Source organism: Tupaia chinensis, unplaced genomic scaffold (genome assembly GCF_000334495.1).
Source record: "Tupaia chinensis unplaced genomic scaffold, TupChi_1.0 Scaffold000014_1, whole genome shotgun sequence".
NCBI classification, from domain to species: domain Eukaryota; kingdom Metazoa; phylum Chordata; class Mammalia; order Scandentia; family Tupaiidae; genus Tupaia; species Tupaia belangeri.
The window spans coordinates 6370427-6384221 of record NW_006159444.1 but is presented as its reverse complement, the minus strand read 5'-3'; the positions used below and the strand labels follow the sequence as shown (position 1 = coordinate 6384221).

Genomic DNA, 13795 nt, shown 5'->3' with positions numbered 1-13795 from the left:
AAGATGTCTCCGTCTGGCACACTGCAGCCTGCCAATGCCCTCCCACTTCAGTACTGGCAGTGACATAATCCACGTATACTACACCTGGGAGCCGATGCCTGAGGAGCTGAGTAGGAAGCTGGGCCATGCCCAGGCAGTTGGGAAACAGGCATTTGCAGGCAGTTGTCGAGCCCTGAAGTTGTTCCCAGCATCCACCTTCAGAATCTGTCTGCTGAGATGGGCATCTGCCTCAACTCCATCCTTAGTAACATCGTTCCTCAAGGTTCCCCACAAAATTGCATGGAAGGAGTAATCTCTCTGTGACACAAATTGCCTTTGGTTTCATAGTTAGAATATATTGGGCTCATTTGCAAAGATTTTGAAGCAAGATGGCAAAAACGCACAAGTGATTTACCTAAAGATGTAGCCAGAAAAATACCTTCATGACCTAGAATTACTTGCTCAGCAAAATCTCATTATGGACCAATTAAATGGTTCCCTCGGCATTAAAGCAACAGTAGAGAGCAAGTTCCTGTTACTATCAATAGCAATGGTCACGTGCGGCAGTCCAGGATTACAAAGCAGACAGTAACAGTACATATGTGCTTTAGAATACGTGGCCTTTAAAGGCTGAAAGCATCCTTGGTGGCTTTGATGGGTCCAGGGTGGACGTGGAAAAACAAGGGAGTTTATAGAGGCTGTTCTCATCTGGTGGGGACCACATTCCTCCAGTGCAATCAAGAGTTCAAGGGAAGGAGAGAAGTGATACCTTTTAGACATGTTCACTGACTCACAGTTCCCTGGGGCTGTGCTCGGTAGCCTGGTCCTGCTGCCCCCCAGTGTCTACGAAGAACTCATGCCTTCTGTCCTATAAAAGTTTCCAGCAATAAAGGCTCTACCTGGAGAGCCACTCCTGGGAGCTACCTCATGCAGTAATGATAATGGATGGCACTGAGAAACCTCAGCAGGGGCTGCTTCATTCAGCTATACTGGTAAGGGGAGACCAGCCAGGACTCCAGCAGCTGCAGAAACTATCCAGTTATGCCCCTAGGCTGATTTACTTTATGCAAATGCTGGCTGGCTCCTAAGAATAAGTGTAGTTCAAACAGTGAAGGAAGCATTTAATGCATTTGCTCATTTACCACTTACCAACTACAGAGATGGTCAAAGTATCAGTAGTGTTGAAAGTCTTTATTGACACCTTTGATAAGGTTCAGGGTTGTCAGGATGTCAAGGACTTCTGCAGTTAGTTCAGAATTGATTGCTACAAAGCTCATACGTATCATACGTGTTTGTTGCCACTCCCTCCCCCCCACACACACCTATCTCTTTCTAACTAAATGTGTACAGCCCAGGTCCAAATTGCCCTTGTTTGTAAAATGTAAAAAGGGGTTTCCTTACAGATAGCTGTAAGCCAACAGTGGTACCCACTAATGCTGTCCTTGAGGTTTCTCTCAGTCTCTTTGAACTCAGTCCCTTTCTGATGAGCATTCTGCCCGCTCCCTTCTCTCAGGTCCGGATAGAACTAGGAGTGAGGCACGTGGTTGAAGTGCAGGAGAAGCTTTCCACCTGCAGAATGGCCAAGTCTGTCATAGCCAGGTTTTTGACCTTCTCGCTTTCTTTCCTGAGTTCTTCACTGTCATTCTCAGCTGTGTGAGAAATCCCAAATCAGATCCCACCCTCTAGGCTCAGACATTTCTTTTCATACTTGACATTGCCAGTGAGATGCTTACAAGCATCTTAGATTCGACAGACCGTTGATTTCTGTATTTTCTGCTCCACCTCCCCCAAATGGTTTATCTATCATATTTCAGTATAGGGTTCCATAGTCTACCCAACCACTAAGGTCAGCACCTGGGAATGATCCTTACCTTCTCCCTCCCAGTCATCCCCAAACATACACTTAAGTGAATCTTAGGATTTTTAAAAGTTGAGAGAGAGAAAGAAAGGGAAAGTAAACAATCTCAACAGGGTCTTCTGCCACACCTTCCCCTTTCACCTCACAGTCAGCCAGGATCACAGACACAAATACGCATGGACATGAATACGCAGGCCTAGTGTGCAGTTTTATCCGGGAACCAAACCCGGCTCTTCCAGAAGGCTTCCAGCATTGCAGAGCATTTCACCATTGCTGTGCCGCCATGGCTGGGCCAAGGGGTATGATCTTTATCTCCAAGATCTGTACACTTCTATTATTCTTTTCCTCCAGTGGCCCAAGCCAACACTATTTCAGCCAGGATATGGCAACAGCCTCTGGGATCTTTCTTTTCATATTTGTCTCCTTCTAATATACATCTTTAAAAGCATATGCTATATTATGTCACTCTTCTGCTTGATAACTACATACAACTTTCTATGGTGCCTATTTTTTGCTATAGGGAGTATGCGCTCACCAGACAGACAGAAAGAGACAGAGAGAAAGAAAGCGAGAAATCACCCCCCAAGAGGGGATGGCCATGCTGCAATCCCTTCTCGAGACTCCATTCTCCTCTCGGGATCTTGGGCACGCACACACATGCGCCCAGCGTGAGTTTTAAGCCACCGGGTCCGGGATGCGAACCACAGTCAACTACATGGGAGTCCAGCGACATAGCCATTATGCTAACTGCTGGTCCCAATGGTGCCTATTTTTAAATCAGTTCTGAGAAAATCTCTGCCACTATCTTTTCAAATATTGCTTCTATCACATTCTCTTTCTTTTTATCCTTTTGTGTCTATGATAAAATGTATTGAGTTGTTGGAAAAGTCATGATGCATTTTTGCATAGAAAAACATAAAAAAATACATAATGATTTTCCAACAACCCAATATATTAGAATTTTTCACTTTTCCCCTTACTCTTTCTATGTTTTCTATCTTTTAATCACTCCTTGCCCCATTTTAGGTATTTTCATCTGACTTCTCTCCCAGTTCTTTAATTCTTTCGGTACATAGTCTAATGTATTAGAAAATCCATACATGTAGTTCTTTTTAAAAAGTTTTCCCCCCTCTTTATTCCTAATAGTGAGTGTGTGTGCACATGAGAGTGAAAGAGAAAGGGAGAGATGAATACTCTCCACAGTCTGGTCACACCATGAGCTCCTTCTTTCAGTCCTCCAGTCCATTGGCTTCTAGGCATCACACTTGTGCCAAGCATATCAGGCTGATCAGGCCAGGGTTTCGGATTCAAAGTGGGGTGCCACATGGGATCCAACTTCTCTTCAGTAACACATTACTATTGGACTGGGAGCTGACCCCATTAAGTTCTGAATTCTGTTGTGTTTGTTTTTCTTAATTTTATTATTTTAAATATTTTCTATGTTACCTTTTATGTCCTGCTCCTTACAGATTTATGTGTTTGTCTTTTTTCCTCTAAACACAGTAATCATAATTATTTATTGTTCAAATCTGATTATTGTAGTATTTGTAGTCTTCAGGCATCTGACTGTTTTTAAAAATGAATTTTACTATTTCTTGCTCAAGAGGTTTTGTTTCTTTATGTGCCTCATTGTATTCAGTGCATTGCTAATAACTGTCCTTAAAAATGTTTGTATGTTGGCTTTTGATTCTGCAAACTGGAGTACTTTCAGACAGGACCATCTAAGTCTAGGTTCAAATCTGAGGGCCCACCAAAGTGACATATGCTTGCAAAAGCGGATTTATTTATGATTCATGCTTTCTTTAAGGCGATAGTCTTGGGATCCCAACTTATTGAACCTCTTACTGTATTTGGGCTTATGCTTTGATTTCTGTTGTCCTTGATCCCTGAAAAATATAAAAATGGAAATTTAAATGTTTAAGAATTTGCAAATACAATCAGATTCATATTTATCTTTAGGTTTTTGCCAGATATGTCTTCCTATATTGTCAGTTCAATGATTTTAAAAGGACTTTTTAAAAAAGGTAGTCCACCATTAACAAAAATTTGAATTTCTCATGTTTCTGTAAGTAAAAATTTTCTATTTTTAAATTTATAAGAAGTCTAGAGTTTGAAGGGTAATCAAGTTTGGTTGTCAGGATTCTATAGATCTATGTTTTTTTATTTTTTTTTTTTTTTTTTTTTTTTTTTTAAGTTTGCTATAGGACATTCCTGAGAACTTTTTCTTCTTCTCCCTAATGACTTTCTTATAACCAAGAGGGTTTAATTTACTGCCTTTTTTGTTCTTCCATGCAGATGTAGATGAATGGCAAGAGTCAGAAGAAAGTGTTGAACACATTCCATTTGTTCACATCCGGTATCCTGAAAAGGAAATGGTTAAGAGATCTCAGGAATTTTTTGAACTCCTCAATAAGAGACGGTCAGTAAGGTTTATAAGTAATGAGCAAGTCCCAATGGAAGTCATCGACAATGTCATCAAGACAGCAGGTCTGTAACTGAGTGTGGGGTCTTTGAAAATGTCAGCTGTCTCCGTGGTGTAATAATATTGGAACAATGTCGAAATTCAGACAAGAGTGAATAAAGCATAGAGTCATATTTTATCTATAAACTCTTACCCAGGCACCAAATAGCTATGAGAAACATGATGACTTCTACCTTCCACATTTTGACTATTAGAAACTTCTTGGGAGTGATGTGTAGCAATCCAAGTCTGATAATTGTCTGAACTTTCTGTTCTGATATAGAGAAACTAATGTGTAACTTTGAAGCAACCCAGGGCTGGCTGATAGTTGCCTGGGCTTTCTGTTCCTCCACGAGTTAGCTGCCCCTCCCTCCTGAATTGTTGGGTGGCTGGAGGCCTTGAACACAATGAAAACCTACTTCTCTTCCAATTCTGTATTAGGATGGACACTGAGCCCTTTTCCCTTATAGGACACTCAAAGCATGCTGAACTGCCTCTCCCCAATTCACTCATAAAAGACGGTGCTCAACTCTCAGCAGGGGCTGAAGATTCAAAGTATTAACTCCTCTGTGCCCACTAGTGTAATAAAGAGTTCTCCTTTCCTCTCCAGAGTGCTGCGTTTTCATCCCTCGGCGTCTGTTTTTCTGTAACAGGAACCAATGTGATCATAGTTCAAAGCTTCTGAAAATACTCAGTGTTATTAACTTGCATTAACTCGTATTGTAGTAACAGTGTTATTAACTTGTAAAAATAAGATTCTGAACACAACATTATACACTGCGATGTTAAGGGTTAAGAGTTTTCTAACTTATGTTTCTCCAACAAAACTGCCAACTCCATAGTGCTTTACTCGGGGCTTTGATACAGGTATGGAATAATTTATAGTTTAGTTGTGTTTTGAGGAGCATTTTTGAAACCATTTACCATTTTCAGTGAGCTTCATGACTATTCTTATTCGAGAGTATTAAAATGAATGACACTTTGGAGAATTTTGGCTTTCAGAATTTTCCTTCTATTTTCTGAGTGGTTGGTGCAGTTACTGAGGGACATGTTCTCCCACATAATTAGGGCAGAGGATTAAATTCCCACGACTCTAGAACTACTGGCCTTGACCTTGAGGCATCTAAAGTGATGCTGATCACAGCAGAGCTAGCAGCGGCAGGCAGCTGCAAGCACCCTGATTTCCAGATTACCTGATTTCACTGTGAACAATACAAATGATGATATTGATTCTTCCTGAACAGCCTCAAGCTTTTCTGCAGGTTTAATTTCTGGTTTTAATTTAATGGATGACAGGAACAGCCCCAAGTGGGGCCCACACAGAGCCCTGGACCTTTGTAGTTGTGAAGGACCCAGATATGAAACACAAGATTCGGGAAATCATTGAGGAGGAAGAGGAAATAAACTACCTGAAAAGAATGGGACACCGATGGGTTGCCGACCTGAAGAAACTAAGGTACTAATGGTAGTGGAATTAGGGACGTTCAGTTTGGCTTCTTACAGTGAAATAAATATCATTGCAGTTTCTGTTTTGTTTTTTGTTTGTTTGTTTTGGTATTTTTTTAGAGACTTTTGGTACAGGGTGCATGTACTCGCCAGAGAGACAGAAAGCAAGAAATTACCCCCCCAGGGTGGATGGCCATGCCACAACCTCTTTCTTTTCCTCCATTCTCCTCTTAGGAGTTTGGGCACACACACACACACACACACACACACCTGGCATGAGTTTTAAGCCTCTGGGTCTGGAACTCAAACTGCAGTCAACTACATGGAAGTTTAGCAATGTAACCATTATGCCATCTGTTAGTCCTGCAGTTTCCTGATTTTGTTTTAGGTGTTCAGAAGTTTGATTCTACCTCTAAGGAGGGATTATGAAAGTTCAGTCAGGCATTACCCCTGTAGTGCCCCATGAGTGTTCAGTAAATAAATAGGCCCTGACTCAAATACTTAGTAAATAAAACTTAGAGAATTACTTCACTTTTCACCCATCTGAAACAAAAGATTGCCAACTACTTTTCAAGATTTTTTTTTTTTTGGAGAGGTTTTTGCTATAGGGCACATGTGCTAGCCAGAGAGACAGAGAGAGACAGAGATAGAAAGTGAGAGGACACCGCCCCCGGGGGGATGGCCATGCCGCAACCCCTTCTCCTCCATTCTCTTGGGACCATGGGCACACACGCATGCCTGGCGTGAGTTTAAACCACTGGGTCTGGGACTCGAACTGCGGTTGACTATATGGGAGTCCAGAGACATAGCCATTATGCTAACTGCTGGTCCCTTCTCTTCTTTTTTTTTTTTTTTTTAAACTACTTTTCAAGATTTTGAGTGAAACAAATTAGATTTGGCTAAAGTAATCAGGTCTTCCAAATGATTTTACTAAACAGGCTTTGGTTTTAGTAGAAAAAAACAACACAAGTTTTGTACAAGTCTACCATCTATCAGGCTTTAGTAACTGTCTGGGCTTCCTTATTTCTAAGAAAGAAGTGGAATGGAATTCAGTGAAACTGGTTTTACTGTGATCACTACTTGGCCCCATCTCCTCTTCGGCCAGAGTGAGGAGGAATGGTGGGTGATAGCATTGGCTTTCACCTCTCAGAAGGCTCTGAAGGGAAGCTGGCCAGTCCTATGCAATCAGAACCTAGAGGTGCCCCATGTCTCTGGGTCTCAGATGTGGGACACTAGTGGTGGGTTCTGGTAATAGCCAGCAGCACCTCACTGTGATGCAGGCCTAGGAAAGGATGATGGGATGGCAGTGTTTGGGGTATGTGTGGGTCTTATTGCTGAGTATTTATTGTGACAGTGATGAGGAGGTGGCTCAGATAAAGATGAAAGAGGCAGACTGAGCAGTTCAAATCCTGAACCTGGTGGCTTAAAAAACACACTGGGCACATGTGCATGTGTGCCCACAATCCCTAGAGGAGAATGAAGGAGAAGGGATTACAGCATGGCCATCCCCTGCCTCCAAAGGGATGTGTTTCCTCACTTTCCCTCTTCTGTCTCTCTCCAGCTAGCACCAGTGCTCTGTAGCAAAGAAACAAACAAAAAATGTGGACAAAAATCCAGCTCTATTTCAATTTAAATATAAAAGGCAAATAACTGTGTCTTATTTTCAGCCTAAATAAGCTAAGTTTGCAAAGAGAACAAAAATTAAGAGAAAATATATTCTGGAATCTCTTTTTTCTCCCCAGAACCAATTGGATTAAGGAGTACTTGGACACTGCCCCTGTTCTGATTCTCATTTTTAAACAAGTACATGGTTTTGCTGCAAATGGCAAGAAAAAGGTGCATTACTACAACGAGATCAGCGTCTCCATCGCTTGCGGCATCCTACTGGCTGCCCTGCAGGTTCGCTACACCCACCCCAACCCTCCAGGTCCAAGGGCAGCCTCTTTAGTAAATTTCAGCTGAGTTTCAAATCCCAGGGCATTAGGAAATTGTTAATCTGAAGTCCAATTTCTAAACATGGTAACTCTGATGTGAAAACTGACTGGAAACCTGGGTTGGTGAGTAGGATGGTTCAACAAGCTGGAATTCTTCCCGGAAATTCACTTGTAACATCATTTCAGGGCTGAAGGAGTTGTCATGGAGTTTGCTTTCATTTGTAACAACATGAAATTTCAAGGGTTTTGGCAGACACACATGGAGAACTTCAGAGCCTGAAAGTCACCATGGCTCATTCCCCATGTGTATTTCTTGTTGCTAGCTGAGATTCTGCAATGATTAAAAAGCTATCCGGAAGATTCTGAGAAGTTGAGTTTACATCAAATTGTAGTACAAAGATAGCCTTTTGCTTAAAAAAAATCTCTACATAGTAGCTAGAGTAGTCCTCCCAAGAAATGCAGCAGGACTGAGGCATTCCCGCTGAACCATTCAGTCGTGTACCCACAAGTATTTTCTGAGTTCTTTCCATGTGGCCATCCCTGGGAGGCACCAGGGATAGCTGTCCCAAGCAGCACATTCTGGAGGGGTCCAGGTTCCTGGTGGGGAATGAAGCAAGACAGTGAACATGTAAAATAAATACAGCAAACAGGAGTCTAAGAGCTAATGATCATATTTTCAAGGGACAATCAATTCTGAAAGCATGAGCTTCTTCACTGTCTCAGAGAAAAATCTGTATGCCTGAATCACAGTTTACACAAGATACTCACTGTGACACAAAAGAGAAAGATGTTTTTAGATCACTGGAAACAGTGGCTAGAGGAGTTGGCATCTGATTCCCTGAATCCATAAGCAGATAAATACAGAAATTGCCCGTGGAGCCCCATCCATTTTACGGTCCTGGAGGAAGCCCTTTCAGCCTAGAGCAAGCTTGGTTCACCAAGAGGCTCTTGTGCTTGAAAGCAGGCTCCACTTTATAGTTGTTTGCTGCCCTCTAGCTTTCTATACCAGATTGATTCTCAGGATAGGTCCTGATTTGGGGTTAAGAAAACTCTTATGGAGCCCTCACCCAGAGGGCAGTGACTAGGCAAGTGTCTAGCCATGCAGCCCTCCTAGGGAAGGTTTCAGAGCTTTTTTCTGACTCAGGCTTAGGGGCAATGATGTGATTGGAAAAGCCAGAGCAGCGCAGCTAGCAAAGTGTATGGAAGTGACATCTGCTTTCATCTTGAAGTTTAGTATTTGGAGAGCTTACCCTAACATACCTCTAGGCCATAATTTTGTAGTTGTTGGTGTTGTTCAGAATAAATTATGCTAGTATTTATTTCATATGTGAAATGACAAGATGTAACAGCAGGTCTACAATTGCGAGGTAGTGATGAATGGGATGGCATGATATTTTAAGATATTTATAACAACTGTAAAGTAATATAACAATACATGTGAGTTTTTGGTCATAAGATCAAAGATATTAATAATACTGTGGCTTGTTGTCTACCTTTATTTACTTATTGAAGTTTACTTATTAGTTATTTGGAGAACCAGAGAGAAAGTGAAAGAGAGAGCGAGAAAGAGAAGATCCCCCTACACATACACACACACAGTCTTGCCACACTGTCATCCTTCCCCCATGCCCTCCAGCAAGTCTGGATCATGGGCATACCTATAGGCACACCTACATGTTTGGGTTGACCTGGGATCCAAACCCTGGGTCTTCCCTATGGCACCAGTATTAGCCAAGGGTGCTCCACTGTGCCACCTTGACTGGGCCTGTTGTTTACATTTATAAGTGAAGAAACTGCTACATTTGAGTTAGATGTTAGTGAATATAAAGCTTTGTTTTGTTTTATTGTCCAAATTCATAGAACTTCTGAATTCAATCCTTGGGCCTTTGGAGTTTGAGGGTTCCAAGTGAAGAACTCCTGACCTTAATAAGACCAAAAGAGTCATACTGAAAGAGATGAAAAGACAGAACACTAATTGAAGTCAGGTTAATATGGGTGAGCCCAGAAGTTTCATCCTGCAGGGCTGACCATATGGCTCAAATCCCAGCAGACTGAAAGGCGCACTGTGTGCATGTGCATGTGTGCCCAGAGTTCCAGCCAGATGGAGAAACGGAAAGAATGGTTTGTAGCATGACCACACCCCAGTGAGGGCTTGCTTCTCTCTCTTTCAGTTTCTCTCTGGCAAGTGCATGTGCCTTCTGGCAATTAAAATAAACTATTATACATTAAAATACTATGTGGAAATGTGATAAAGGAAGAGAAAGACCGTAGCAGAGACAATCACCTTTACCTGGGCTTGTAGCCTCTTTGCTACCCAACTTCGAGGAATCCATAGGTGAGCAGGAGCCACAGGGACGAGACTATCCCCGGCTGGAAGCAGAGCTGTGATTTTTACCTGCTGACTTTAAAACATGCCCTTTCCTTCCTCTGTTTTAGAATGCAGGCCTGGTGACTGTCACCACCACTCCTCTCAACTGCGGACCGCGTCTGAGGTTGCTCTTGGGTCGTCCTGCACATGAAAAGCTGCTGATGCTGCTCCCTGTGGGGTACCCCAGCAAGAAGGCCACGGTGCCTGACCTCAAGCGGAAACCTCTGGATCAGATCATGGTGACTGCATAGGCAGGAGCCACCAGGGAGAGGATGATACCGCTGCTCTTGGCTCCATCTTCTCCCACCCCCTCAGTGCCAAGGTTCCTTCATACTCCACTCCGTAGGCTGGCCACTCTAGGAATCTTGAATACTGTCCAGTCTCCAGCCCTCTGAGCCTAGTAAGGTGTGTTCCTGTCAGACTATCTGAGTAGAGGAACATACAGAACAAGAGATCACAGCTATGCACTTTGGTTTTGGATCCACTTTGGAAATGCATTAACATTTTATAAAGAACATGACCGTTCTTTGTATATATGGCTGAAAAAATCATCAGAAACTAAATGTAGTCCCAATAATTTAGCAGTGTGATGATTTTCTTTTTTAATTTGCTAAGGGTGCATGTGCATGTCAGAGAGAGAAAAAGGAAACAGTCCCATGGGCCATAGTCACACAATCCCTGCTCCTTTATTTCTCCATCCTGGAAGGATTTTGCACGTGTGCCCAAAATATTTCCTGAACCACTGGGTCCAAGACTCAAGCTGGAGTCAGCCATGTGGAATCTGGCTCCGTTAACCATCAGGCCAGAGAGTCAGTCTATGGGATGATTCTTGAATTTTAATTTAGACTGGCCAAATGGCCTTTTGCCTTCTGGCTTTAGGTAGCTTTTAGACAAAAGAGAGCTTTTGAGGTATACCCTTTTACTGAATTTCATGGATATTCTGCTATTTTGAATAATTAGCAATCAAAGTAACTAAGAAGTCACACTCATCAGACATAGCACACCCGAGCAGCATGGTCTGGCTGGCAGTCGTCTGTGTGTATGTGCCATTAGTTACACTGTCTGGTGTTGGAGCTGGCTTAGACCAGCTTGTGGAAGCTGGCTGCTAAACATTCAGGAATTGCATGAGCCAGTTACTAAACCATTTAGAATTTGAAAGTGCCCATGGTGGGCACCACAGCAATTGGAAAACACTACAAATTAAGGCTTATTTTCTTTTTCTGAAAGACAACTATTTACCATATGCTGACTATGTCTTCCTTCTTTTTCATTCTGCTCTATGAAACATAATGACCCCTTATCTTCAGATGATAGTGAAGCCTTCTGGAATTGATGGGGTCACAGTTTCCAGGTAGGAATGCCAGACTTAGTCTTTCTCTGTCATCTTCTGTCTTCCCTCTTAGGGGGATTATATCCACAGGCACACACACTTATAGTGCCAGTAATTTTTCATCAAACAACCCTACTCACCTCTTTATCCATCTCCACTGTCCCTTCCTTCTATTATTTTTCTAACTCAGTTGCCTTGAGAAAAATTTCTCTTGCCTCTTTTCATTCCCTTTGTGAATCACACAATGCAAGAAAAACTCCTGATGTCACTGATAAGAGCTTGAGCTGATGACAATCCTGTACATCACCAAAAAGGAAGACCTTTCTTTGCTTTAAATTATATTTAGACATTACAAGAACCAGTGCATTTGACCCCAAAGTCCTTTAAAATACACAGAAGTCTCTTTTGGAATCTCCAAAATCTTCTATGTACATCTGCAGTTTTCTCTAAATAAGCTTTCCTCCAAATCTATACACTTCAATATTTTAATAGATACAAGCTTTCTTACATTTTATTTCTGTTCTTTTTGTTGTTTGTATTTGTTTCGTAGGTGTGCACTCAATGGACAGAGACAAAGAGAGGGAAAATAAGAAATCATCCCCCAGGGGCATGGATACACTGCAATACCTTCTTCCCCTTTCTCCTCGTAGGATTTTAGGTATGCACACACACGCACCCAGCTTTATTATTATTTTCTTCTGTTGTAGAGGGTTTATTTTACCTTAGGCTATGCAGAGAGAGACAGAGACAGTGAGAGTGAAAGTGAGAAATCACCCCCTGGGTGGATGGCCAGGCCACAATTCCCTCTTCTCCATTCTCCTCCAGGGATCTTAGGTACACATGCACATGTGCCTGGCATGAGTTTTAAGCCACCTGGTCCAACACTTGAACCATGATCAGCCATATGGGAGTCCAACAACATAACTGCTATGCCATCTGCTGGCCGCTCAGCATGAATTTTATGCCACTAGGTTCAGGACTGGAACCACAGTTGGCCCTGCAGGAATCCAGCACCTTAACCACCACACCATCTACTGTCCCTCTATTCTTTTCTTTTCTTTTTTTTTTTTTTAAAGATATTAGTACTGTGGTTAGGTATTTGTCCCTTACACTTGATTGCAAGTGAACATTGTTTTAGCTACACTGTGGCTTCATTCACAGCATGTGGGCTGCATTGGAAACCTAACTGCTCTATATAATTTGGTTTTATAAGAAAAAGATGTGCTTAGTTCCAAATATCAGAATAATAAACACACTTTGGCATGGAAGTCTAAGGAAATCAAGGATTTATTTACATGCTTCTCTTCTATTTCTCATGTCCAGGAACTGTTTGAGATCAGGGAATTCTTTACTACTGGGTTAGTCCACTCTACTGAGGAGAGCGAAGGTACAGAGGACAACGTGCCTCCTCCTTATGGTCTTGCCGGCCCCAAAGGAGGAGAGTTGGGCATGGGGTAGAAAGGGGCCTGGCCAGCTGTGGGCATCCAGGCCCAGAGTGGAAGTGCAGAGCCATCTGAGAGGTAGGAGGGAGTCGAGGCTTCCACATGAATTAGGGTCTTTCAATGAAACATTACAAAGCTCTAGCTGGTCCCTTACAGGTCACTGCACCCAGGAGCACAGCCCTGACTTTTCACAGATGCTGAACAAAAAGTGCTCTCTCGTACTATTTTGTGTGTATGATGTTAACAGAAATGCCTGCAACTAGGTGAATTTAAAAAAAGAGAGGTTTACTTTGACTCGCAGCTCTGATTTGTTGACATCACAAAATAGCAGAAGGCAGAACTTTTTAGCACTTTTGAGCAGCACTTCTGACACCATAATCAGGTTACATTTTTCACTTAACAATAGTCAGGACACCACACGTGAATTTCTGGGGGGCATCCAAGTTTAAAAAAACATGACCCTTTGGTAAACAAGCTTTTCTCCAAACTATAACAGGTATGGCAGCATAGATTTGAGAAGCACCACAGCCCTCCTTTTCTGTGGGAGATGGAATCAACCATAATTCTGAATTGAAACCACGTAGCGTAGACAGAGCTGGATTCAACTTTCTCTCCTGGTACTCACAGGCCAGGTAGACATGGAAAAATAAACCTTGCTAAGCATCATTTTCTTCAACCGTAAAATGACAACAAAGATAGTTCTCACCTCTGAGTGGCTGTGGCAATTGAATGCGATGATCTGAATGTGTTTCCTAGTGTATTGGAGGTAATAGTTAGCATTAGCTTTTATTTTATGTTTTAAGGCAGAGTCTCACTGTATCACGATCCTTTTGGCTCAGCCTCTTGAGTTGCTGGGATTACAGCCATGTACCAGCATGCCCAGCCTTTCATTTGGGCTAGGACTCAAACCCCAGCATCCCATGTGGTCCCAGCCTGCAGAGCACGGTGTCTTAGCTGTGCTCACCACTGTGGCTGGG

At 42.4% G+C, this 13795-nt stretch overlaps 1 protein-coding gene across 3 annotated transcripts in view; it reads left to right on the top strand.

The window, feature by feature from the left end:
• The window catches only part of IYD (iodotyrosine deiodinase), a 17300-nt gene extending 6871 nt beyond the window's left edge, over positions 1-10429 (top strand). For all 3 annotated transcript variants that reach the window (XM_006140022.3, XM_006140021.3, XM_027769909.1), the window contains 4 exons: positions 4133-4324; positions 5595-5754; positions 7487-7643; positions 10115-10429. In XM_006140022.3, the coding sequence (XP_006140084.1) occupies positions 4133-4324; positions 5595-5754; positions 7487-7643; positions 10115-10297 (692 nt within the window). In that variant the 3' untranslated portion in view covers positions 10298-10429. The remainder of the gene's footprint in view (positions 1-4132; positions 4325-5594; positions 5755-7486; positions 7644-10114) is intronic.
• Positions 10430-13795: the final 3366 nt, after the last annotated feature.